Source organism: Cricetulus griseus, chromosome 8 (genome assembly GCF_003668045.3).
Source record: "Cricetulus griseus strain 17A/GY chromosome 8, alternate assembly CriGri-PICRH-1.0, whole genome shotgun sequence".
Classification (NCBI taxonomy): Eukaryota; Metazoa; Chordata; class Mammalia; order Rodentia; family Cricetidae; genus Cricetulus; species Cricetulus griseus.
In genome coordinates this window covers 52,009,907-52,034,561 of record NC_048601.1, presented here as the reverse complement: position 1 = coordinate 52,034,561, position 24,655 = coordinate 52,009,907, and the positions used below count along the sequence as shown (strand labels likewise).

The window sequence follows — 24,655 nt, the reverse complement described above, 5'->3', positions numbered from 1 at the left end:
ACAAGTGGACAGACTCCTGAGGGTGAGGACCAGGAATGGAGGGCTGGGACCCACCCCTCCCCAGTCTCAGCACTCTCCAACCACCTAGGACTCCATCAACCCCTCACACACCTGCTCAGGCCTTCAGGGGTACAACCTGGGGACCTGGAGGTCACCTCAGGCTCCCAGCCTGCTGCCTGGGTGCCATGAAGGGAAGAAAAGAAAAACCTACAGGGATGTGGAACCAAGATTTGAAAACACAGATTCACAGGCCACCCACAGCAACTCAAGACTTAGAGCAAAGAGAAGGGAGGGAAGGAGGGGGGAAAGAGGGAGGAAGGGGAGAGGAGGGTGAAGACAAAGAGAAGGAAAGGGGGATGAAATGAAAGGAGGGGCTGGAGATAGCTCAAGGGTTAAGAGTACTGGCTGCTCTTCCAGAGGACTGGGGTTCAATTCCCAATACCCACATGTCTGCTCACAACCACCTGTAACTCCAGTTCCAGGGGCTCTGACTCCCTCTTCTGGTCTCCCTGGGCAACAGGCATGCACGTGGTACACTGACATACATGCAGACAAAACACCCATACATATAAAAACAAAATAAACAAAAATAATGAATAAAAAAATAATATATATATATATATATATATATTTAAAAGAAGCAGGAAAGAAATAGCAGGAGCCAAGGGAGAAAGGGGGAGGGGCGGAGTGAAAACAAGACTGGCCACCAGTGGCTTCTTCTCCATTTATCATACTCCTCACCACACCCTTATGCCTCTCCTGCCTCTTTCCTCCTTTTTTTCCCCATCCACCAGTTCAGGCCTGCCTCTGTTACGCCAGGGCCAACCCTGCAACCCGTAAGCCACTCAGATATCAGCCCTGTACATCAGTCCTGTCAATATCTCACACTCTGGGGAGTTTTGCAGTGGCTCCTGAGGGCCCTGGAGCAGGGGAATGTGGGTAGCAGGGATCCCTGCACAAGCCTTCCCAGCCCTCCCGAGCAGGTGACCATCAGACATGGTCTCCTAGGCACATACCTGAGTTGTCCTCATCTTTCCGGATCTTCAGCTTGACCACATCCTCGCACTGGCGTAGGATCTGCACAGCGTCCTCCATGGGACAGTGGTCCAGGCGGATATTGTCAATGGCCAGCAGCTTGTCGCCTGGCTCGAGGGTGCCAGTCCTGCATGAGTGGGGTGCGGATGGGAGGAGCCTGGTGCAGATGGGCACTGCCCCACCCCCATGGCTATACCCCCCCTGCCTGTGTGGTGCCCCACCTGTGCGCCACGCTGCCTTTCTTGATGTCGGAGATGATCAGAGGTTCCCCTCGCTTTCTGCTGGCCGCTGTGGAGCAGGGGAGACAGACTGTGAATTGAGTCTTGAAGGACCTCTGTTTAAGGTAGGGTTGGGAGAGGATTCTGTGGACTCCTGGTCCCATTGCTTCCTGGCTGGGTGGCTGTAAGCAAATCAGCTCATCTCTATGTGCCTCAGTTTCCCTTCTGTAAAATGGGGCTGCGGCCCATAGTGGAGATGTGGTGGGTAAAACAGTAAGGCGATGAGAGAACTCACAGCTGATGGTAATGCCCAGCTCCACGCCACGCCTCTTGGGTAACTTCACATGGAAGGTCCCACTGCTTGGGATGACAGACTCTGTGAACCAACAGCCAAGGGTGACGAGAGACTCCAAAAGAGCTCAGAGATCTGTATCTTGCACCCACTCTGGCTTCTCATGGGTTGGGAGGAGGGCAATCTCAGAAAGTGACCATTCCAGCCCCACCCTGCTGCCTCCACCTGATGAAGGAGGAAGCTGAGGCCTAGAGAGCTGACAGCTTGGCTTCAAGCAGCTGAGTGCTGTCTTCAGAATGGAGACAGGGCAGAGGCCAGAGATGGGGCCTGCTAGTAAGTGTGGGGTCTGTAACAAAACTTAGCCCTCTGGATCCAGGCATTTTCACAACTTGTCACTAATTCATACCACACCCCTGTCTTCTGCTATTTGACAGAAGGGGAAACAGAGGGCAGAGGGAGGCAGTATCCTGTCCACATAGTGTAGAACTCCCAGGACCAATGCCCTGACTTAAGCTGCCTGGAGACCTTCAACCCAACTCTATGTCCCTGCTGTATGCAGTTCACTACACCCTCCTGACTCTTGTGTGGGGCTCCCGCCTCCCTATGCAGGGCTTAGGCATTTACTGTGCACAGTCTCAGGGAGCATAAAGGGGGGAGGGGCAGGGTCCCAGGGTGTGTATGTATGTAGCTGGGTGGCCTACTCACCTGCCACATCAAACTCGATCTCCAAAACAACTTTGCGGGCCAGAGCTGCATCCCGCAGCAGTTGGTTGGCCTCTTCCATAGTTCCATCCTCAGTGGCAATGCCATTGATGGCTAGGACACGGTCCCCCACCTGCAGCAGACCACACCTAACCCCCAGAGCCCAGTGGGAAGAAGAAGCCAATGACTTGAACCCCAGCTGTGGTGCAAGGTGGGGGCCCACTCTCAGCTTCTGGTCTCTTTGGCTCAGCTCCCCAGCTAACGCCTTAAGCTTGCTGGGCCTCAGTTTCTCTATCTGTCCACTGGGGATGGTTCCATTGTCCTTACAAGATATACACAGTCTCAGAGGCAAACAGGCAGACAGGGCTTAGGTACTGTGTGACCCTAGGCAAGTGTACCCACCTCTCTGAGCTTCCCCTTCCTTAACTGGAAAATGGGGCTAGTAGTGGGGACAATATAGTGATTAAGAAAGGTATATTGGTGAAGCTGGGGCCCATAGTTGTGACTCAGTTCCCCATTTGGCTTGAGCACTCCAAATTGCAGGCCCATAGAGGCAGCAGGCTCACCTCTCAGCGGGGCTGTCAGGTTCAATAAAGCGCACCAATGGTGGAGAGGACAGGGTCTCGGTGGCAAAGATGCCTCCCTGGAGCTGGAGGCCAAAGCCACTGAGGGGGTCTCCACAGAGCACAACTTCCGTGGTCTCCGTATGAACAATCTGCCCGCCTGGCCCTACCGTGCTGGAGGCCAGTGACACTGTGGGAAAGGAGGGTTTGATGCTCAGATGAACACTGATGAGGCCTCCCAGAGCTGCCCACTGAGAGTCCTCAAGAGGTCTGGGAGCCAGAGTGGCAGGGGTTCAGGAGTTCGAGGCCACCTGGGATAGGCCCGGGTTTCTCTATCTGTACAGAAGCACTATGGTATCTATCCTACATGACCAGTGGCTAAGAGAGACAGCGTTAGGGACTGTGATTTTATAAGACAAAGATTCTAGAAGTCGGTATTATTTATTATATTACAGAACCCCCTTTATCCATAGGGTATGTGTTTCCTGACCCCAGGAAATGCCTGAAACTATGGATAGCACTGAAGTCTACAGACACCCTAGACCCCGCCTCCCCACCTATGATGAGGTTTCACCTACAAACAAGCCTCAGGAAGAGAGAGATTAGCTATAGCTATGATAAAATATAATTATACCAGTATGTTCTCAGAAAATTACCAGAATCACTACTATAGCACCTTTTGTTTTGTGTTTAAACAGGGTCTCATGCAGCTTGGACTGGCCTTGGTCTTTCTGTGTAGATGAGCATGACTTTGACCCTCTGACCTTCTTACCTTCCAATCCTGGATGCTGGGATTACAGGCATGTACCACTTTGCCCGTTTATTCAGTACTAAGGGTAAAACCCAGGACTTCGTACATGCTAGGAAAGCAATCTACTGCTTGAGACACATCCCTAGCCCCATGACTGTTGCTCTTCAGGCATTATTCAGTACAGTAAATGTCGCCTGAGCAGCGGACACCTGCCAACCTGGCCAACAGAGATGATATAGAGGGACTGACAGCTGAGTAGCATATACATGATAGATGTGCTGGGTGAACATGCTGTTCGCATCCCAGGATGGACCAAGTGGTGCAGACGTAAGCTTTTCCTGTGCTGCTCACAACAGTGTACAATTTAAAACCTATGGTCTATTTCCAGATCTGTCTATTTAATATTTTCAGATTGTGGTTGACTGTGGGTGACTAAAACTTGGGAGAGTAAAACTGGATTGGTGTCTCACAAATTCTAATTGGTATTAATAATAGAAACCCAGAGACAGATATGGGCTTAACGCTGAAGATGAGAGAAGCTAAATGGCCAGCCACTGGAGAGTTCTCAACTTTACCAATGCTCAGACCGAAGGGGTGATCCACCGCCTCAGACTGCACTGCTCTCCACCAAACCTCAGACTTCCTTCTCCCTAGACTGCATCTCTCTCTTGTCTCCTCCAGCCTTATATTCTTCTCTAGTGCTGGGATTAAAGGCGTGTGATCTCAAGAGGTGAGATCACCTTTGTGTGAGCTCTGTTTCTCTTTGAGACTGGATCAATTTTGTGTATTTCAGGGTGGCCTTTAACTAACAGAAATCTGTCTGCCTCTGTCTCCTGAGTGCTGGGATTAAAAGTGTATACCATCACTGCCTGGCCTCTTTAGCTAACTAGTATGGCTTCTGGGACTAAAGGTGTGTGCCATCACTGCTTGGTCTCTATGGAGAACTAGTGTGGCTAGCTTTGCACTCTGATCTTCAGGCAAGCTTTATTTGTTAGATCATAAACAAAATATCACCACAGATTGGGGTTGTGCTATATTTTGTGTTCTGTATTCTACATGCCTCTTTGCTTTGATAATAGTTTTCTTTTTTAAGATTTATTTTATTGTTTTTAATTATGTACATATGTATGTCTTGTGTGTGTGTGTGTGTGTGTGTGTGTGTGTGTGTGTGTGTGTGTGTGTGTATGTGGGTGTAGGTGTGTGGGTGTCTGCAGAGGCCAGAAGAAGGTGTCAGCTGTCAGCTCCCCATGGAAGTAGAGTTACAGGTGGTTGTGAGCTGCCTGTTATGGGTGCTGGGAACTGAAATTGGAATCTTCACAAGAGCAGTAAACACTCTTAATCATTGAGACATCTCTCCAGTTCCTGGTAACAGCTTTATTAATACGAGGTCCCCACACAATAGTTGTCACTCTTTCAGTGTATAATTTGATGGCTTAGAGCATTGTCATTCCCTCCCAAAGGAACCCCTAGCCATGTCGGGTGGTGCATGGCTGAAATCACAGCACTTGGGAGGTTGAGGCAAGAAGACTGAATTCTAGGCCAGACTGGTCCACATAGTGAGACTTTGTCTCAAACCAGAAAAAGAAAGGAATCACTGTCTCCTCACCCATTGCCCCAGAACCTGCATCTTGCCACAGGCAATCTATCCTCAACCTATTTCTGTCCCTGAGGGTTTTCCTAGACACATCACAGAAATGCTCTTATGAGGCTCTTGGTGACAGACCTCAGACACTGAACACAGCAGCTTCAGAGACTCCTTCCTGTCACAGCTGGGACTATCCAATGTGTGGCCCACACCACACCCAGGTGGCCAGGGTGAGCCTTGTATGTTTAACTCTATCCTTCACCCTACTTGGCAACACTACCCCAAGTCTCACCCCAGCCCCATCCTCAGCCACACTGGTGCCCCATGGGGACAGCCTCCAGCTTACAAGAGCTCCTGTGTTCTTTCCTTCGCTGCCTCCTCCGCCCTGCTGTTGTCCTGGGGCTCATGGGTCCTCGGGGCAGGGTGCTGGCGTTGGCACAGGGAAAGGCGGGGTTCACAGTTGGTGAGGAGAAGGGAGTTGAGGACAAGGCTGGGGAGACCAGAGCACAGCCCTGTGAGCCCCAACAGGGCCCTGGTCTCCAGGGGGTGGGTGGGGTTGGAGAACCATACAGTCACATAGACAGAGACAGGCATCCCCTCTCCCCTTCACCAAAGTCCCTTACTTTGGACAGGTCTCTCTCCCACTCTGGGACTCCCTGACTAGTATTTCCACAGGCCTCTAGGGACAGGCTGAGTGACAAGGGGCAGCCCTCTGCTCCAGTGTCAGTTTCCTCCCGCACAACAGACACCGCCCACCAGGAAGGGGTGCTAGAAAGACAGCATTGCTGCAGCAGCCACATTACATCGGCTCTGGTCCTGGCTTCCGGGTGCCCAGGTGGGGGCCCTGCAGTGGCTTGGCCTTGGGCTGTGGCAAGTGGAGCCACATGGGTCCCAGCGGTGTAGTTGCTCGCTCCTCTGTACCCTCACTGTGGCAGTGGGAAGAGGAAAGTGTCACAGATGTCTGGAGCTATTCAGCAGACTAGTCTACACACCCACACTGATGGTATGATTTGAGATCTTTGTACTGCCCAAGCCAGCGAGACAAGGAACAGCTTGCTCACACGCATTGCCACCAACTATGTGCCCAGGCACCAGTTGCAGTAACAGGCAGGAAGGCCAGACCCTGGGCCCAGAGGTTCCCAGCTGAGTGCTGCCCACAGAAGCCTCTGCAGCTTCCGTTTCCCTGCCAAATGTGGCAGGCAGTTAGCTTACTGGCTTCACACAGTCCTGTCTGCTCAAGGCTTCCATCCTGGAACTCTGGAGCTGCTCTCATTCTCCCCATGCCATCCCAGATTTGGGGCCCCAGACCTGCTAAGGTGCCTACCTGCCTCTGGGGGCTTCAGAGGCCGACGACTCTGGGGTGCAGGCAAGATCTCCAGCCGTACTTTCTCAGTCACACTGGCCAGGAGCTTGGTGGCCTCCACCAGTGAGCAGTGTTCTGTGCTGGTGCCATCGATGGCCAGGATGTGATCTCCAGCATGCAGGGCACCACTCCTGTGGGACAGGGGCACAGTGGGGCTGGTCCAGTGGACACAGCCATGGGTTTCCTCTGCCCTGTGCTCCCCTGCCTTGCCTCACCTGTCCACCACGCTGGCCGGCTTGATGCGGTCGATGGTGATAGCAGGTTTGTTCCGGTGCGAGCCAGTGGTGAGAGAGATTCCCAGTGCAGATCCTGGGGTCTTGGCTATTTCTACCACCAATGGACCTGAAGCATTGGCCACAGTGTCTGGAATGATGGGGAGGAGGAAAAAAGAAAGAATCGTGGAAAATAAACATGCTCACTGTCCCGCCTGGACTAGCCCTGCTGTCCTTCAACCCTTACTACTGAGGAAAGGGGTAGCATAGAGAGGAAGAGATACATACAGCCACCAGCAAATCAGGCCAGGCCTCCATCATATTTCAGAAACACCCCCTATCTGCACCCCAAGCATCCTGATCTCACATCAGCTCCCCCTGAGACAGCTAGTCACTTCCTGTAGTCCTGGGCCTTCTACCTCCACCTCTTCTGTCCTGGATTCCTCCCTGCAGCTTATTTGCTACAGGCAGGTTGGCCCCGCACTCTCAAGCCAATACTCCTGCCCCAGGGCCTTTGCACTTACAGTCCATGCCGTCTAGAGCTTCCCCAAAGATTCACTCCTTCACTTCATGCTCTAGTTAGAAGCTATGCTCAGGCTGCTTGTGTGTGCACGCACGTGCTCTGGTGTGTGCTCTCTTTGCTCTTTTCTCTGCCATCTAATACATATTACCTTACCTAGTATGCTACCTGACATTCCCTGCCCCACAGGACCAGAGACTTCACCTGTATTGCTCCTGCAAGATCCGCAGTGAAATCAGGAGATGCCTGGCACAGTCAAGAGACTCAGAGAGGCTAAGGTACTGGCCTAAGATCACACAGCCTTTGTAGTGCTGAGCATCTGGAACCTCTTCCTGCCCCCGGCCCGTACCTCAGACTCCAACATACCTGGGGTGGCCACATCGTACTCCACTTGGAAAAGGGCCTCATGGCTGCACTGCTGCAGGGTGGCTATTGCGGTAGCATGGCTGGCCCCATGCAGTGGGATCCCATCTATGCTGAGCAGCCTGTCACCCACCTTCAAGGAGCCCTCCCTGTGGTGAAGGTGAAATCCCAGTCAGTTGTGGGGCACAGGGATGGGGCAGTGTGTGGAGGGAAGCCTGAGGAAGTTGGGGCTGGACAGACAGAGAGGGCAAGTAAAATGTGCCAGGCCAGCCTTCTACCCCACAGCATGTCTGAGCTGGAGGTGTTCTTCAAGACTACTCACTCACCTCCTGCACCAGAGGCAGAAGAGAGCACCACAGCTCAGAGAGGGTGTCCACTTGGCTGGGGACACACAGCATCAGAGACGACGGTGGTCTATGGGCACCATGTTGACCATTATAGAGTCTCCTTCCATTGTCCCCACCCTCATTTTCCAGTGGTGACTCTGGCCTCGTGACAAATGAGCTTGGGAAAGAACTCAGCAGGGCTCCAGTTTGGGCCCAATCCCTGCCCTGGAATGTCACCCCTGACAGGTGCCAAAGCTATTCCAGGAGGTTCTATGAATAGTGACTCATGCAGGGCCTCAGACCAAGGACAAATTTAGATCTACAACAAGCCTGGTCCAGGCTTCTCTTAAAATGGTCGGGAGTCTCCTGCTCAGAGATCAAGGGTGAGGGGTCAAGGGATGGGACAGGGCCTGGACATATTCCTCTCTCATACTCTATCCTCCAGACCCTGATGGGCTGAGCCAGGCAGTGCTGGGTCATAAGAGGTTTTCACAGACAGTCCCAGCGATGGCCAGTCACAGTGCTTAGCCACAGGCTGGATCAGAAGGATCCTGGGAAGAGGCAAGCTGGGGTCTCTCCTAGCCACCTCCATTAATTCCCTGAGTGACTCTGGGCAGGTTGTCCCCTCCTGGCCTCAGTCTCCCATCTGGGAAGTGATGTGAAGATGCAGGGCCTCAGATGGCCACACAGTGTCCACAGGTACACGTGTCAAGTGGCCAGAGGATGCAGATGCTTCTGCCTCAGGCAGGCTCACCTGTCTGCTGGGCCACCAGGCCGCACGTAAGTCAGGACCAATGGGCGGGATTTGTGCAGGTCCTCATGGGCACCTCCTGGGCATAATTCAACAGGAAGTTTCCCTGATAAGCAAAGTTCTTGACGCCGGCTCAAGCAGCCTCCCCCGCCCCCCACTCCTCCACCCCTGTGGGATGAGGGACAGGAAACACAATCCACATCTTCTCAAACAGCACGCATCTCCCGTGACCTCACCCTCTCTTCCTTTTTGCCCTGGTTACTCAGTAACTCCAAACTTTGCTATGAATCTTTCCCCACCATCTCTGTTGTTGGGCTCTCATCAACCATGCGTGCTTCACCGCTTCTCACAATTGTCCATTTAATGTTTGACTCAGTGGTCCAGGGTCCTTTAAAGTCCTAAGCAAGGGCTAGTGAGATATGGTTCAGGTAAAACTCTTTGCTGCCAAGGCTTATGGGCTGAGTGTGGTACATAGATGCCATACATACACTGAAATGAGAGAACTGACTCCTACAAGCTGTCCTTGGACCCTTACATACATGTCACGTTTGCATGTACACACAGACATACAGTTAAATAAAAGGATAAAGTTCTGGGCAGAATGTATGTCACATCCACTAATGGGACACAGAGCATGCATGGGTTCTTGATGACCTTGTTTTTGTCATCCCAACTCCAAGGATGACTGTCACACTGACCTCTGAGGACAAAGCCAAAGCTATTGCCTTCCTTGTAGAGGGAGACATCCACCGTCTTAGAAATGATCCTCGGGTTGTTTTCGGGAGCTATGGAGAAATGGAGGCCTCCTTTGAGTCTCTCTGCCATATCTCTGTGCTGGTAGATATGCCCAAGGCTCGTCAAGTGACCAGTCACAGAATCACAGTGACAGCTGACCTCTCTCTACTTTACAGGCAGAGGAGGTAGGGCACCGGGAGTTCATCATCTCTACCCACACCTAGTCCACCACAGCCAGTGGAGAGGACCTGACCGTGCTCATGAGGGCCACAGATGCGGCGAGACTGGGGGCTAGGCTAGGCTTGCTTCCAGCCTTTAGACCAACATTGGAAATTCAGAGCTGGGAGAAGTCCTAGGCCACTGTGCTCAGTGCAGGGCAGTGGGGTCGGCAGCAATGGTGGCAGGCAGCAGGTTATTTAGTCCTTGTCCCCAAACTTTCCTTTCTATCCAACTATGCAAAATGACAAGTTATGAATAGGGTCCCACCACCACCTCATAACAACATACTGTATGCATGCCCTAGCATGTGTGGCCAGCCTCCAGACATCACCCACCCTGTCTAGGTGATCCCCAACACCCCCTAGGCCTGGGCAGGGAGGCCGCTGTGTCCCCCCATGCCTGAGGCAGTGGACAGAGTTCCCCGTCCAAGGGCACCCACCGGGCGGGGGCAGCTCATACTCCACCTCCAGCACCACGCGTTCGCCCACGTTCTTCAGCAGTGTGATGATCTCGTCATGTCGGAGCCGGGTCAGATGGATCCCATTCACTGAGCGGATGTAGTCGCCTACATTCAGTAGATCACTCCTACAGCAAGAAAGCCAGAGTCCACACTGGACCAATGCTAGCCTCTGGCTACCAACATTCACCCTCCCACAGGATCCTCAGAGAGCTGAGACTCAGAGCGGTCCTTCCTTTATCCGAGGCCACACAAGCACCTGATTAACCAAGGCCGGGTGTGACACACAGAACTTCCCAGCCTGTCCCACTGTGCTGGCCTGGTGACAGCATCATGGTGACATCTCTGACCATACTGCATAAGCCCAAAGAAGAGCCATAGAGTCCCATCCATCACTCTTCTCTTATTTTCTTTCCACGCTTTTCTGAGGCCCTTCTGATTGGTTCATCTGGACACTTGGGCCACCTTCCAGTCCTTGTTGTCTAAGGAAGCATCCAGGACAGTGTGTATAGTTGGAAACCTGACGGTTTTCCTGGAAGCAATGTGGCATATGGAGGAAGGAATGGGAGCCTGCCAGGAGAGTGGTATGGGGGGCCAGAGGGAATGGCATGGAAAGGTGCACACCTTGCCTGGGTGGGGTGCTGTGACTCTAGAGGAAGAGAAGGAAAGAGGCTGGGCCTTGAATCAGCCACTTAGAGGCTTCCCTGTGGCAGGCATCAAGCTCCATCACTTATCTGCCTCCCGGTGCCCTATCCATTGACCCACACCTCTTACCTGGCTGCCAGGCCCCCAGGTCTCAGATTGGAGACTCTGGGCTTCCCGTCCTTGTCAGTTCCTCCCGAGATAGTCAGGCCCAGAGTGCTGCCCTCACGCTTGATCAGCTCCACCATGGTGATGCCCCGGAACTCCTCTGTAGGCAGACGGGAGGATGAGCTGGTAGTGCCTACTCAGGGACCAAGACTGGGGAGGCTGGGCAGGGCGGTAGGCACTTGGCCACTTTACACTGTGTGACACAGTCCTCCACCAGGGAGGACCAGAGAAGATGGGTGACACACTAAGGGCACAGGGCTAGTTAGTGGCACTGCCCACACTTCATGAGTCACTGGAATTCTCATGGCAGAGCTCCAGGCAAAGAATGATCCAACATACCTGGAATGCTCTGTCGGCGGCACACCAGGGTCCCATCAGGCCCCACTGCGTCCTTTCCCCCTTTTGAGTAAGGCCCATCATCTGTGGAGGAAAGGTGGAAACTGGAGTCAGAAACTGCCAGGCCCCACTTTCATCTTCATTCCACTTGGGGAGCTCTTCTACTTCATGCCATTCATCAGTTATACCTGGTGTCTGGTAAAGGTGTCCTGGGGGTCTCTTCGGGGTTAAGAATGCTTGGATAAGGATCCCCACATTGGCAGTTTCTCTGCCAATCTAAGGCTGAGCATCTGACATGCCCATGCTATAGTCCAAATTGTTATCACAGGTAATGCTGCCCAACTATCCAGAAAGGAAGCTAAGGCTCAGAGAGGGAGAACTCCACAGCTGGGGGGCTTGTGACCTAGCTTAGAACCCAGGCTTGTTGGCTCTGTCGCAAGATCTAGATGCATCCCTGGTAGGGTAGGCATTTACCATGGTTCTTGTAAGCAGACCTGGCCAGTGCTTCTGTGTACATGTGTGTGTATGTATGCTAATACTTTACAGACTATAAGCCCTACTTGTGTGTAAACCCACCAACCTTAGCTTTACTAAATGAAAAATCTTCCCCATTGTTTCATCAAGTATCATTTCTCAGCCACCCCACCCCTACATTAAGCAGATGGAGTGGGGCCTGCCACTCTCTTCCCCGATCCTTACCACCCCTCTCTCATTTCCTGTCTCCTTATCTTCCTAGGACGTGTCTCATCTGCACAGACATTTGTCTCTGTGGTACTTTTTTTTAAAAGAGTTATTAGAGCACAGTGTGATGGCAGGCGTTGTGACCCCAGCACTCCAGAGGTAGAGACAGAGGTTAGGAGCTCAACTATATAGTGACTTCAACATCAGCCTGTGCTATGAGGCCCTCACCAAAACAAAACAAACACCCCATCCAGACATTTCAAATATAAAGAGAATACAGTCAGCTCTCTGTCTCCACACCTATAGATTCAACTGTGAGAAAATGTTCAGAAAAAAAAAATGCTTCTATACTGAACATGCCCAGGCTTTTTCTACTTTGTATGATCAACATGGACATTGTGCCTCATCTAGAGATGAGACAGTGTAGTCATCCCTCAGTATCCACTGGGATCATGTCCCCCATCCCTGAAGAACACCACGACTTCAGATTCTCCAGTCCATTCATAAAACAGTATGCTATTAACACAGCGAGCACCTTCCAGCCTAGATGACTGGGTAACACAATATGTAATATGATGATGGAAAAAAACAAAAGATTTGCACGTTTGCATGTTCAGTACAAATTTCTCCTGACAATTTTTATGTGCGGTTGGTTGGCCCACAGCAGAGGGACAAGGCAATACAGAAAGCTGACCGTCCTTGGAATGCACACAAGTAACATACAAAGATGACATTGTTTTAGGAACGTGATCTAAGCTTTGTGGCTTTTGCTATTCACAAGCCTTGGAAGCATCCTCTATTGGACACCTGGGGACGCCCCCAGCACATCAGCACCTGTGTAACCCAGAAACTCTAATGGTTAAGTGGCCGGCACTGGCCTGGGAGAGCTGTACCTTTCCCTGTCTGCTAACTGATGTCTGCCTCCTCCATCCTTTCCCAGGCTCACCCACATCTGCTTTTCAGAACAGATGTGGTGTTCTGTGGTGAAGCCACTGCCTCTCCCTTCCTGCAGGACCTTTGTTTTACACAAGTCCTTCTCTGGACTTTACTATGCTCACAGCTGTACCCTCATTTCATGCTCTCTGGGTTACATTTACTCTGCTGAGTGGCCAGGCTCCCTCTGCTTCCCCGAAAGCTGGTAAGTAACCAGTCAAACAGCAGTTAAAGTGAACAGCTTTCTTAGGGCTCCTGGAGTGGGGTCCCCAGCAGCTCTGTGTTCACCCTCCTTTCCAGACCCATGTTCACAGCCATCTCCAATGCAGGCAACACACCATTTAGTGTAATGCCTCCTGTTACTGCTCCCTTGTATGTCCTTCATTATCTCCAACAAGACGTTTCTGAGCTAATAAAATTAGAAAGGCTGTGTTCCATCGGCGATGTGGTGCAGATGTCTAGTATTTCACCAGGGCGATTCTGAAATTGAAATGTGTCTCATCCAGACAAATCAGATCCTGTCTCATAGGCTCCTCCCTCTTGGGCTGTGCTGGGGAGATGAGAGATAAGCTTCAAGGTTTATGCCTCTGCGGGGAAGGGTGTGGGGGCCTGTTTCAAGGAAGCTGAGGACCAAGTTTTTCTACACCAGAGCAGTGACTCCTTTGGGATGCGGCCCTGAACACCTGTGGGTTAAAGGCGGAGATTTGAACCCTGAAGATAAAATAGAAGGAACAGAGAACTGAAGGTTGGGCATCCCCAAATACTTTAAGCAGTCAGGGTTTGGAAGCTAGCTGCTGAAGGAGGGGACCCTGTACCTAGAGTGTCCCTACAACCCATCTTTAAAGATGATACTCCCTGCTTTCTTCATCCCAATATTCAGATCTCATCCAGTGCTGAACTTGGCCATGGTAACTTCATGGGGGCAACTAAGTCACATGGGTCTTCTATTAATAACACTGAGTGGCCCCAACTTTATCCGTCATACAAATCCTGCTAGCCTTGAGCCCTGGTTGCCAGCTATGCAATTCCAGGTTTTGATGGGAAGAGGTCACAAACAGGTTAACGGCACTGTGCATGGAGTTAGTAGGCAGGGACTGTAGAGAGGGGCCACACAAGCATGAAAACCCAAGTTCAAGTCTCCCAGAACCCATAAAAAGCCAAGCATGTGCATGTGCACACGCATGCATACAAACACACACACACACACACACACACACACACACACACACACACACACACACACAATGGGGGTGGGCGCAGGGAAGTTAGCAGAGGCCAGAGCAAGGACAGGCATTTCAGGTTGAGCCCAGGGGGCTCCATTGGAGGTCATGAGGTCATACCAGGTAGGAGGTCTACTGAGTAGGAGGCTTTTGAATCTAGGACTTCCTCCTCTCCCAGTCATGTTCAGAATAACCCATAAGGCATGGATGATACTGATGCATTTTCAGGGGGAACATCCTGATTCCCCCCTCCCAGGATAATCTCTTGTTGGGAGAGACTGAGGCAGAATTCAAACCAAGAATCAAGGCAGGGTCAGAACTGCCAATTGGTTGCATGCCTGAGCTTCTGCTCTCCATAGTGGGGGAGGTGTTCCTCACTGAGGACAGTGAGAAATTAGGGGACCACTTTATTTATAGATGCCTCCATAGAGTTTGGCCCCCAGCATCCTCCCTCAGGGAATATGTTCACATTCTCCTGTCCTCTTGTATTTTTTTTTTGATAGGGGGGTTCTTGGACCTGGTAATTACATGCTTACAGATGAAGGCTTTTCAAAAAAAAAAAAGAAAAAAAACATCTTTCCCACCAATTTCAGCTGGAAACATGCATAAAAAAACCAGGGATATTTTTATCTGCATTTTTCTAGTCTCCTCCTTCCAGCAATGGCCAATTATGAGCACTACTTCAGTCAATCGGTGCTGTAGAAATTGCTTCAGAGAGAAATTCACTTCCGGGGCCCATGGGGAGTCAGGGCACAGGCCTAGACACCTGGTCCTGGCTGCTGCAGTTAGGCTGCTAGAGGTGTGTGGGGGGGAGTCCTTTCTTTTTTTTTCCTCAGGCAAATCTTGCTGATCTGCCTCACATCTCCCTCCCTCTGCAGCCCCAGGGAGCTACTGAGCTCTGACAAAGGGAAAAGGAAGTCTGTCCCTTGCCAAGCTGCTGTGCCAGGATGCCGCCCAAGTAAATGGCAGAAAGGGGGCATGGGGCTGGGGGGGTGCTGTAAACTTAGCTGAGGTCTGGCATCTGCTGAAGATGAAGACCCCTTAGTAGGATCCTTGTGTTCCCATGGCAGCTGGATCAAGGTCCCTTAGTGCCCACTTTGACGGTGGTGATTCAGTGACAATTCCTAGAGAGTGGCTGTTTGACATCACATCCCTGCCCAACCTTGACTTCACCACCAGAATACGGAAGGCATTGTTGGTATGCAGAGGGAAGGATGAACTTTGGAGTCGGGCCAGCTTGGCATACTGATACACAGCAGGGTGGAAACTGAGGCACAGAAAGGGTGAGTATTACCTCATGGCAAAAGATGGGGCAAGCTTTGCCCCAGGCCTGGTTCCAAGAACTTCAAAGTCACTACCACTGTCTTCATGATAAGCCTGGGTCTGAAGTGCCACTGTCACTATAACGGGATGGATGGAGAATCCAAGGTACACAGAAGTTAAGGGAACCACATTAAGGACACTCAGCTCCTGGATGCACTTAAGCCCAGGCCACATGGCTTCCCAGGGCATCTGGTCCTACCCCTTATGCCCCCTCCCTCTGAACATGATAATACCTCAGCTCCTGGACCTCTCTGTGCAAAGAGACATTGTCCCACAGTGACACCCCTGTCCCTGCAGGGCTGAATCAGCACAGGTCTGAAATGCGGGCTTTGGTCTCCATAGCCAATAGGCCTCCAGGAAGCCAGCTTTCCACAGGCAGATGCATGTGACGACAGATAAGACGACCACGGTTCATTTTCAATGGCATGAGCCCAGCAGCCACACGTCAAACAGGAATCCTCATAGTGCAGTGCCAAGGTGGCCAGAAAGAACACAGATTGGCAACCTTTCTGGACTCTCCCTCTACCAGCCCACTGCAAGATTCCACACAAACTGCTTTCACTGAGAAGCAAGGGGGCAGTCTCACTGGGGTCCCTGTGATGGGGAGACTGCAGCCACAGCTGGTGTGCTGCACAGCATCCTGGAACCAGGTGTCCCTGACCCAAGGGGGATGCATCCTTCACTCCCAGTTCTATTCCTTCCCCTGGCAAGAGCACCAAAGATCCCAAGCGAGGTTGCAGGAAATGTTGGCTACGTATGGCAAGCCTCCTTGGAGCCATGACTAGAGTCACTCCTCCCTGATCCTGGAAGACTTCCCAGACATTCCTTCTTACCTCCTGCAGCATCCTGATGAAAAGTCCCCAGTCAGGAAGCCCATGCCCATGAGTCTGTGTGCAGACTCATCCCAACACCTCCTAAAGTCCCTATCAACTCTTGCCATTTTTTTCTTCAGCATTCAACATGAACAGAAAGACCTCACTGTGCTTCTAGTGGGGGTAAGTCTGCGGTAGGGCTTTCTAGTATTCTGTAAGCACCTAGCTTTTGAACTCAGGCCCTATTTGTGGATGAGGAGAACGGCCATCAAAGAAGCAAGACGAGTGGCCGGAAGCCAGGATTAGGAAGGGATGAAGCCTGGGTGGAGCCCACCCCTCCTTGGCTCCAGGCTCCTGGCTAACCCCCAAGTGGGTGGCCTCTAAGGTTCCCTCATGGCCACAGCCCAGGACTAGAAGTGGCTCTGATGAAGCCTCTGGGGAAGGGGGTGCCAACAGGGATCCTCCATTGTGCATACACTCTGCCTCAATTGTCCTGAGCCTGGTGAGTGGCCAGTATTCAGTAAAGCCTGGCAGCCCCTAGTGACAAAGACATCTTTGTGGTCAGGAGTCAGAGGACATGCCCGTCCTTCAGGCAGGGGTTCAAAGGCAGTATGCATATGCTGGCATGGTTGGTGGGTGGGGCTCTTAGCCATTTTAGTTTGAGTCAGATCTACTGTATGTTATCTTCCATCCTGTAGATACCCTAGAGGCTCCCAGGAGAGAGCCTGAACAGTCCCTGGGGAAAGATCCACTCCAGCAGAGTACATCCAGGTCAGAGAGAGCCAGGATGCCTGCTTCACAGACCCCAATCCCGATTCCACTCACACAGAGGCCACAGCCCCCATGCCTGTGACCACCTGTTGGCCACCTTCCTTCCCCAGATTAGAAGAGGCCCTACAACTAGGCCTGGCCAGTGAGAAGCCCTGTGGTTGGTTTAGCTATGGGCATGGGATCCATGTTAGGTCCCGAGACTTTTGAGGGAACTATTGAAATTAGGCTCTCTGACATTCTGAAGCTTAATGATCAAGAAGAAGAAGGAACCAGAAACAAAGCTATATAGAGGAATAGGGAAGAGATAAATAAAGAAACACAGAACACCTGGAAGTCAACCAGTACTGATGCAAGTGTGATTGTGGGGTCCTGTGACCTAAGGAAGAGATTCTCAAGGGCTGCAGTGGTGATGGAGTCAGGGAAGTATCAGAGTCGAAACTAGAGAGCCCAAGAGAGGCCCTGAGAGAGCTCAGGAGCCATTATCAGACTTTGGGCTTAGCCACTCCCTCCTGGGAACTCAGAATACCAGATAGCAGCCCTCACTAGAGGTAGGGGCCCAGAGGCCAGAAGACCAGGACACAGCCTGAAAGCCACAAAGAGAGTATGGCTGAAAGCCCAGCAGCCTCAGGCTTAAGCACAGAAGTTCCACAGTCCCCAACTCCAACTGTTATGACTGAGGTGTTCCTTGAAGACTTGTGGCGCTCAGTGGCATAGACCCTGAAGGGTGTGTAAATTGTGGAAGGAACTGGGAGCATTGAAGGGTGGTGACACTAAGGCACAGAGATTGGGATGACCCACACTATTAGGGGATGGTGTCAGGCTGGCTCAACTGGCTGAAGCTAGGAAACGGACAGATAGATGGACAGAGACAGCAATCATTGTACTCACCCCACAGCTTCTCCCCAGTCCCAGACATTACCACTGCCACCTAGGAATGTGGCAGCTGGGCCCCACCCCTCTTTTGAGTTCCAGAGCCCAGGGTTCCCAGAAACCTTGACCTACCCTGGTCTGGGGAGGACTCTGTCCCAGTGGACAGTCCCATGCTCCCAATGGCCAGCAACACTACTCTCCCCACTGAGGCAGGAGGGGCAGCCTCCCTGGGTCTCTGGCTAAACACCCTGTAACCTGTGCCCCAGGGACAGCCCTGGGAGGCAGCCTTCCAGAGACAGGATAGCTCCAGAGCAGACAGCCCTCAGCACCTGCCTGGCTAGGAATCCCATGCCCTCTTTTCCACCCAACTTCCAAAGTCCTTGTCCCCTAGAGTGGCAGCCCCATTCCTACCATCCAGGCCCCCCATCTGCTGCGTTCAGCTGGTGTGACGTCTGCACGCTCCACCTACCTGCCTCCGCAGGGCTGTCCCGGCCGAGTCCACACAGCATGTCTGCAGTCTCTGCACTGCCCACAGCTGCCAGCCACACACCAGGTCCCTCCCTCACCCTCCCAAGGAGGGGCCCTGGAGCTCCCTCCCACTGGCTGGGCATAGTCAACCCACTGCAGCCAGCTCTCTACTTAAAGGGGACAAGGCTTTCATCCCTGTGGTTCGAAGATGAGTATCTGAGGCCCCCTCAGTCCCAGGGGCATATGGCAGCACCCAGGCTCTTAGAAGAGGGCGACCCTGGGTCCTCACACAGTGTCCTGGGCACAGGGTTCTGCTCCTAGAGTTCCCCAGGGCTTTGGCCAATGACTGTCCTCCCTGGGCCTCAGTTTTCACATCTGGAAAAGACAGGACTTTCTAAACTTTTTTCTTGTTAGGAAAAGATTTCAGCAGAACCAGCACAGGATTCTAGCCATAAGTCAAAAAGTTCGGCCTCTCTGGCCATGACACCCCCTCCCCACCCTGGGCACCTCTGCAAGTGCTTACAGTCCTCCCAGGACCCTGGCACTGATCTCTTCTCTCTGCCTCACTTTTCTCTCTGGAAGGAGGGGCTTAGGGACTATGACCTAACAGCCTCCCAAACACAGTGTCCACAAGTCCACATCACACAAGGACTGAGTGCCCCAGGCCGAGGATCTTCCACATCTAAGCTTGACAGGCAGAGGCAGCTGGTCATGGGCTGCAGTCACAGCTGGCAGGCTGCCCCTTGCCTTTCCCAGCTGGACCCCAATCCTGCACTCTGATAGGCCTCCTTCACTCAGGGCTCAAGATCAACCAGGAAGATCCTAATGCAGCCCCAGGACCCCTCCAGAGGGGGCAGTGGTACCTACTCATTGTTCCTGCCCCATTCTACTCTCCCAGTTGGAGCTCACAGGCTCCAAGTGTCCCCCTGATGGAAAACATCAAGGAGGGATGGCCATGAAGACATGGGCCTTCACCAGGGCACAGAGGGCTACCTGGGCACCTCAACTGCCCCATTCTATTCTACACATGGGTACTGAGAAAAAGGGCAGAGTATTAGTGACACAAGGCACCAAACAGGGGCTATCCACAACTGCACAGGGCATGCAGACAAATACAGCAGAGATTTAGATACAGGGTCCTCACTCCCAGGGAACCCTTGGCTGCCCAGTCACTATGGAAGTCAGATTACGCTCACAGGCTACCCCAGGCCAGCTCCGGTGGCACCTTTAGATGAATCTGTGTTTTCTATCTGTCTGCAGGCTCAAGTCTCTGCCCCACTCGCTCTCACACCCTAGGAGGCCTTCCCTGAATAGACTTCCTTGAGTAGAGAGGAGAATAGAGGGTCTCAGGGGAGGGGAAAGGTCCAGGCACTGGACAAGTTCTCTGGACCAGCACTGAGGCCAAGGTCAAAGATCTAGGAGCACTGTGCAGCCATGGGAGAGTTAGTGAGGATGGAAAAGATGGGCCTGAATCCCATATGGATGATTCAAACCAGGGAGAGAGAGAGAGAGAGAGAGAGAGAGAGAGAGAGAGAGAGAGAGAGAGAGAGAGAACTAGCTCACAGGCTCCAAGTGTTCCCCTGACGGGAAACAGCAAGGAGGGATGGCCATGAAGACATGGGCCTTCACCAGGGCACAGAGGGCTACCTGGGCACCTCAACTCCACACCAGTGGGAAGAAAGCAGACACCCCCCCCCCCCGGCATCTGTGGCCTCTTGAAGACAGAATGGCAAAAGATACATAGGCGTCTGGCATGACGGCTGCTCTTTCTTTAAGAAAACATTTGTTCTCTTGACAGATGAGTTTCTAGAGCGATTCTGATTGGCAGTGGGAAGCTCAGCTGGAGCTCTTGGGCTCTTTGCTGCTCCTTTGGAATTTACTTTTGTGGTTTGAGAAGCCCTTGGAAAGGTCACCCCATGGATTAACAGGAGAGCCTGCTGTGTTGGGCACTGGGGACCGGAGACAAAACCAGACAGGAAGGGAAACAGGTTCTGCCTCTGCCCTGCCCCCGGTCACCCCACCACACATTTTTATTTAATTTTATCCATACATATGTGAGGAAGTGACTGTTGGCCAACCTTGGAACAAAATGTGAACTCTGACACAGAAAGCCTAAGCAATTTTCTCAAAGTCACTGAAACTGATCTGGGTGTGATCCAAGGAGTCTGAGGTCTGGGACCACTCAGGATTTTAAGGGCTAGTAAAGAGGTCTGGGGGTGCAGATGATGACCATGTAGCCATCTAGGAACAAGGAAAGCCACTAGGAAGAAGTTTTTGAGCCTGATTCTGAAGGAGAAGTAGATTTGAGAAGGCAGCTACCATGTGAACCTGTGGGCAGAGTCTTCCTGAAAGATGAGGGAGAAACAGCAGATGGAGATCTGTGAGGTCTCATTCCTCCAAGTAAGGTCTGAGGGACGTCGTTCTTACCACTACCGGGGACTTGCTAGAAGTGTGGTCTCTCAGGCCAAACCTATCTGTTAACAAACGCTTCTGAAGTCTAAGTTTGCTTTCCTCCTGCAGACGATGGGGGTGCCACAGATGGTTGTAGGAAAAGAGGGTGAGGAGTCTTTGCCAGGAACTCAGGCATCTTGGAATGCTGCTGTGAAGTCCCACCTGGGAGCCAAGTGCAGGCCAAGCTGCTTCTGGGAGCTGCTCCAGCGACCACCCCTCTAGCCCAATACTGCCAGCCTCAGGGAGGCAGAGGAGAGGGAGACAGATTGCAGGGTGTACACAGTGGCCTGGAGCCAGGCCTTCTGCAGTTCCCAGAGATAGCATCTGACTTATCTGTTCTCTGACACACTGGACAGCACGTGAGGTTAGCCCAGAGGGTGGCTGGACCCCTGAGCTGGCAGGAGACTCCGTGTTTCCAAACCCAGAGGCTTTTGTGTGATTATCAGGGGATGGTTTTGCTCATTCAGCCTTTCTGGTCTCAGCTTCCCAAGCTATAGAATGGTAGCATAAGCATGTATCCCAAATTCTGGGAATACCCTCAGGCATGATGAGATGGGAGCAGGGCTCCTCACAGGCACCCTGGCCCTGCAGGTGGGATACTCCCGGGTGTCCTGGTACTGATGGACTCACAGGGTCCCCAGAGACCCAGGGGCCATGACCACAGTAGCCAGCAGTGTATGGGTCCTGGAACAGAAGCCTGGGGACTGGATTATGCCTTATCTACTCTTGGGACTGCACTGTTACCCCACCAGCTGCTGACCTACCTTGGACTCTGGGGTCCAGTACAATGAGGCGAAAGCAGGCTTCTTCCTTTGCACAAACCCCTGGTGTTTCATTCCATTGCTGACAACAGAGACACCTGTACTAATGGCCAGAGAAAGCATCCATCCATCACCCCCCTGCCAAGCACCTCACAGCAAGACTGTGTGACATGGACTAGCTGCTCTGCCTCAGGATGGTCAAGCTTCATTACCCACGAGCTGTGAGTGGCCCTAGATGTCACACCTGCATGGAGAAGGGTGGGACCCTAGAAGAGTTGTTCAGACTATGCCAGTTCTGCTGTGGCTGACTCTACTTGGCCCTGCAGGTAGGATGTTCCTTGATGTTCTTATGCTGATGGACTCCCAGGATCCCTAGAGATCCAGGGGCTGTGACCACAACAGCAAGCAGACAACCCACTCTATGATGGGAACGAGAGACCCAGAGGGGCCTTAAAGGCCCCCCCAGCACTGAGCTATGCCTGTCCCTTCCCCCCTTCTTCTCACAATCCAGGGCTGAGCCCACTGTGACACAAACAAGCTGTGAACCCATCCAGGCCCCTCAAGTGACAGGCGGAAATTAAGTCTGGCGGGAAGGAAGGCTGAGATGGCAATAGAGGACAGTGAGATAAACCCTTTATTGCTGTAGGCTTGAGGGGCTTCCTTCTCCTCCCTCACTAAGCAGGGGGCAGCAGTTTCTGGCCAGGGGCCACTGCATTGCTCCTGTTAAACACATCTAGAAAGTGGGGGCTCTGGGGGAAGAAGAGGCCAGCCTGCCATTCTGCCTGCCACAGGGAAAGAGAACTGAGACAGGCTTCCTTGGGTGCTATCTGGCTGTGTCACACCTATTCAAGGTGTCCACATCCTCCCAATCCCTGTGGTCCCTTAAGGGCAGTGCTGCTTACAGATCCACCTGTTCCTTGTGCTACAGACAGCAGAACATGAAGGGGTCACTGGCTCAGGGTCTCAGGAGGGCAAAAAGCAAAAAAACAAAACAAAACAAAACAAAAAAACGTAACAACCAGTGTAGAAGGACCAGGAATCCTGAAGATTCAGAAGAGGCACAGTTGACCCATGAAGAATGGGAGCCACCCCTGACGTACTCCATCCAGCACCTTCTGTGGAAGCCCCGTGTGTGGACAGGGAACCAAGGTCATAGTGAACCCCATATCTTTCCTTCCCCAGGACTAAGGGGTGAGCCAAGGCTGGAAGCCAGGCCATCTGTCGGCAGCGCTAACCTGCCCAGAATGCCTGGAAGCACACAAAAGTGCTCCCAGCAGCCCATTTCCTGGGTAGCCCAGCACTGTGGACAGAAGGATCTCATGTTCAGAGGGCTGGCACCCCTGCTGTACCTAAGGAGCCTCCGGAGACTAGGGATGGTCAGGTTGACATAAGCTAGAGCCTGGCCCTGGTAAAGGTGGCTTCCACAGGTTCCCGCTCCCATAGGCTCCATGCCTCCCTCGATGTCAGTAATTTCCTCCCTCCTAGAGGGAGAAGGCAAGAGGATCCAACCAAGCAGGGGTTGATGGCTGATGAAGTGTGTGCTCCTGTAGAGTTTGAGAAATTCAGGGCATGGGGCATATAGAGGTGGTTGGTACAGGTTTGTACATCCATAGTCCTAACCCATCCCACTGCAGTTTCCTCTTCCACTAAAGACTCCACTAAGCACCTAGTACCCCACTCATGACATTTACTAAGTACCTAGTACTTCACTTAGAGGACATTTACCAAGCATTTGGTACCTGCCAGGCACTAATCTGGATCTGCGGTTTCTGTAGTGAGTGAAGCAGACAAGCCTCATACTTCCAGAGCTCCCCAACTAAGAGAGACCAGAGTGAAGTCAAGAAAATACACAGCCGAGGTTATGTTGGACATGGGAATGATGCTGAGCGGGGAACTCAGGGCAAGTGGTCAAGAAGAGCCCCTCGGAGGAGGTGATCTTCAGGCTGAGACAGATGAGAAGAAGCAAGGAAGAAGGCTCTGGACAGGCAGGAGGGCCATGCTCATGGTGGCTGGGGGCAGACAGGAGCCAGGGCCTCAGGGAAGCAGATCCAAAGGAGAGCTAAACTGTGTCCTAGTTTGAAGGGAGCCAATGACAGCCACATAGGGTACGAGGAAATGGATGTCTTGGGGATTGAAGGGCAGGGTTCGGAGGGACCAGAGGGGAAAATGAGTCAGATGCTTCAGAGGCCAGGCCCTTGGATCCCAGGCCCCTTCCTGCTCTGTGCCTCAGACTCCTTTGGGGCACATTAAAGCCTTTCTCATGAAGGCCAGTAGCTTATATTTGGAGACCCGCAAGGCAGGAGAGGCTAGAAAGTGGGAGATGGGACCAGATGTGTGTGCATGGGGCGCACACACATTTACAATCCCAGCACTTAGGAAGCTGGAAAGAGATTGCCATGAGTTCAAGGGCAGCCTGGGTTAGACAGCAAGACCTGGTCTCTGATGGAGAGAAGGAAGGGACTGGGAAGGAAGGGGTGTTGCAAAGTAGGAAGAGAGAGGAAGACAGAACAGAGATACAACTGGCCCAGCCCACTGGAAGATGGAAATCCAAGCTCCTGCTTGCCTCTCCTGTGCAGCAGACGTTATGGAAAATTGGAGTGGTAGCCCTGCTGGAGTGTGGGAGGAGCAAATGGAGGCAGTGTTTACAGGAATAACCTGTCACCCCATGTTCCAACATTTGGACAGACCCCTGGAGGGTATGAACCCTAGAGAGTAAGATATCTACATGCACCTCAAACTTGGCCCTGGGAGTCTTCTGTGATGAGAGCGCAGGGTGAGGCTCTGCCTGTCCTGAAGGGACCTGACAAGTCCCACAGGGCCTGCCAGCCTGCAGCTCCCTGTAAAGACCAGAGGTTGAGCTGCCTCAGAAGCACATGTGTTCTGAATGGAGGGACCTTGTACCCTTGGAACCTGGGGTATGAGAAATAAATAGCTTTCTCCAGGGTCATGTTCAGAACTTTCCCCGGGACACTTGGGCAGCCAAAGAAGAGTATGGAGGGAGAGAGGTCAGCTAAGGGTCTTGAAATAACTAAACGGACAGAGTCCCTGGGAAGCAGGTGAAGACTTCAGCTGACCTCAGTTAATGCCCCCTCCCGTTTTCCTGCCCTTGGGGACCATTTCGTACCTG

At 52.4% G+C, this 24,655-nt stretch overlaps 1 protein-coding gene across 1 annotated transcript in view; it reads right to left on the bottom strand.

Annotated features, from left to right (window-relative positions):
• Positions 1 to 18,357, bottom strand: part of Grip2 (glutamate receptor interacting protein 2) — a 30,107-nt gene extending 11,750 nt beyond the window's left edge. The window contains exons 1-16 of the mRNA XM_027428888.2: positions 18,318 to 18,357; positions 11,242 to 11,322; positions 10,867 to 11,002; positions 10,075 to 10,220; positions 9,380 to 9,466; positions 8,685 to 8,760; positions 7,608 to 7,753; positions 6,725 to 6,872; positions 6,471 to 6,640; positions 5,950 to 6,072; positions 5,493 to 5,636; positions 2,814 to 3,000; positions 2,251 to 2,396; positions 1,549 to 1,629; positions 1,257 to 1,323; positions 1,017 to 1,162 (exon numbers count right to left, since the gene is read on the bottom strand). Of these exons, the coding sequence (XP_027284689.1) occupies positions 1,017 to 1,162; positions 1,257 to 1,323; positions 1,549 to 1,629; positions 2,251 to 2,396; positions 2,814 to 3,000; positions 5,493 to 5,636; positions 5,950 to 6,072; positions 6,471 to 6,640; positions 6,725 to 6,872; positions 7,608 to 7,753; positions 8,685 to 8,760; positions 9,380 to 9,466; positions 10,075 to 10,220; positions 10,867 to 11,002; positions 11,242 to 11,322; positions 18,318 to 18,357 (1,924 nt within the window). The remainder of the gene's footprint in view (positions 1 to 1,016; positions 1,163 to 1,256; positions 1,324 to 1,548; positions 1,630 to 2,250; positions 2,397 to 2,813; positions 3,001 to 5,492; positions 5,637 to 5,949; positions 6,073 to 6,470; positions 6,641 to 6,724; positions 6,873 to 7,607; positions 7,754 to 8,684; positions 8,761 to 9,379; positions 9,467 to 10,074; positions 10,221 to 10,866; positions 11,003 to 11,241; positions 11,323 to 18,317) is intronic.
• Positions 18,358 to 24,655: the final 6,298 nt, after the last annotated feature.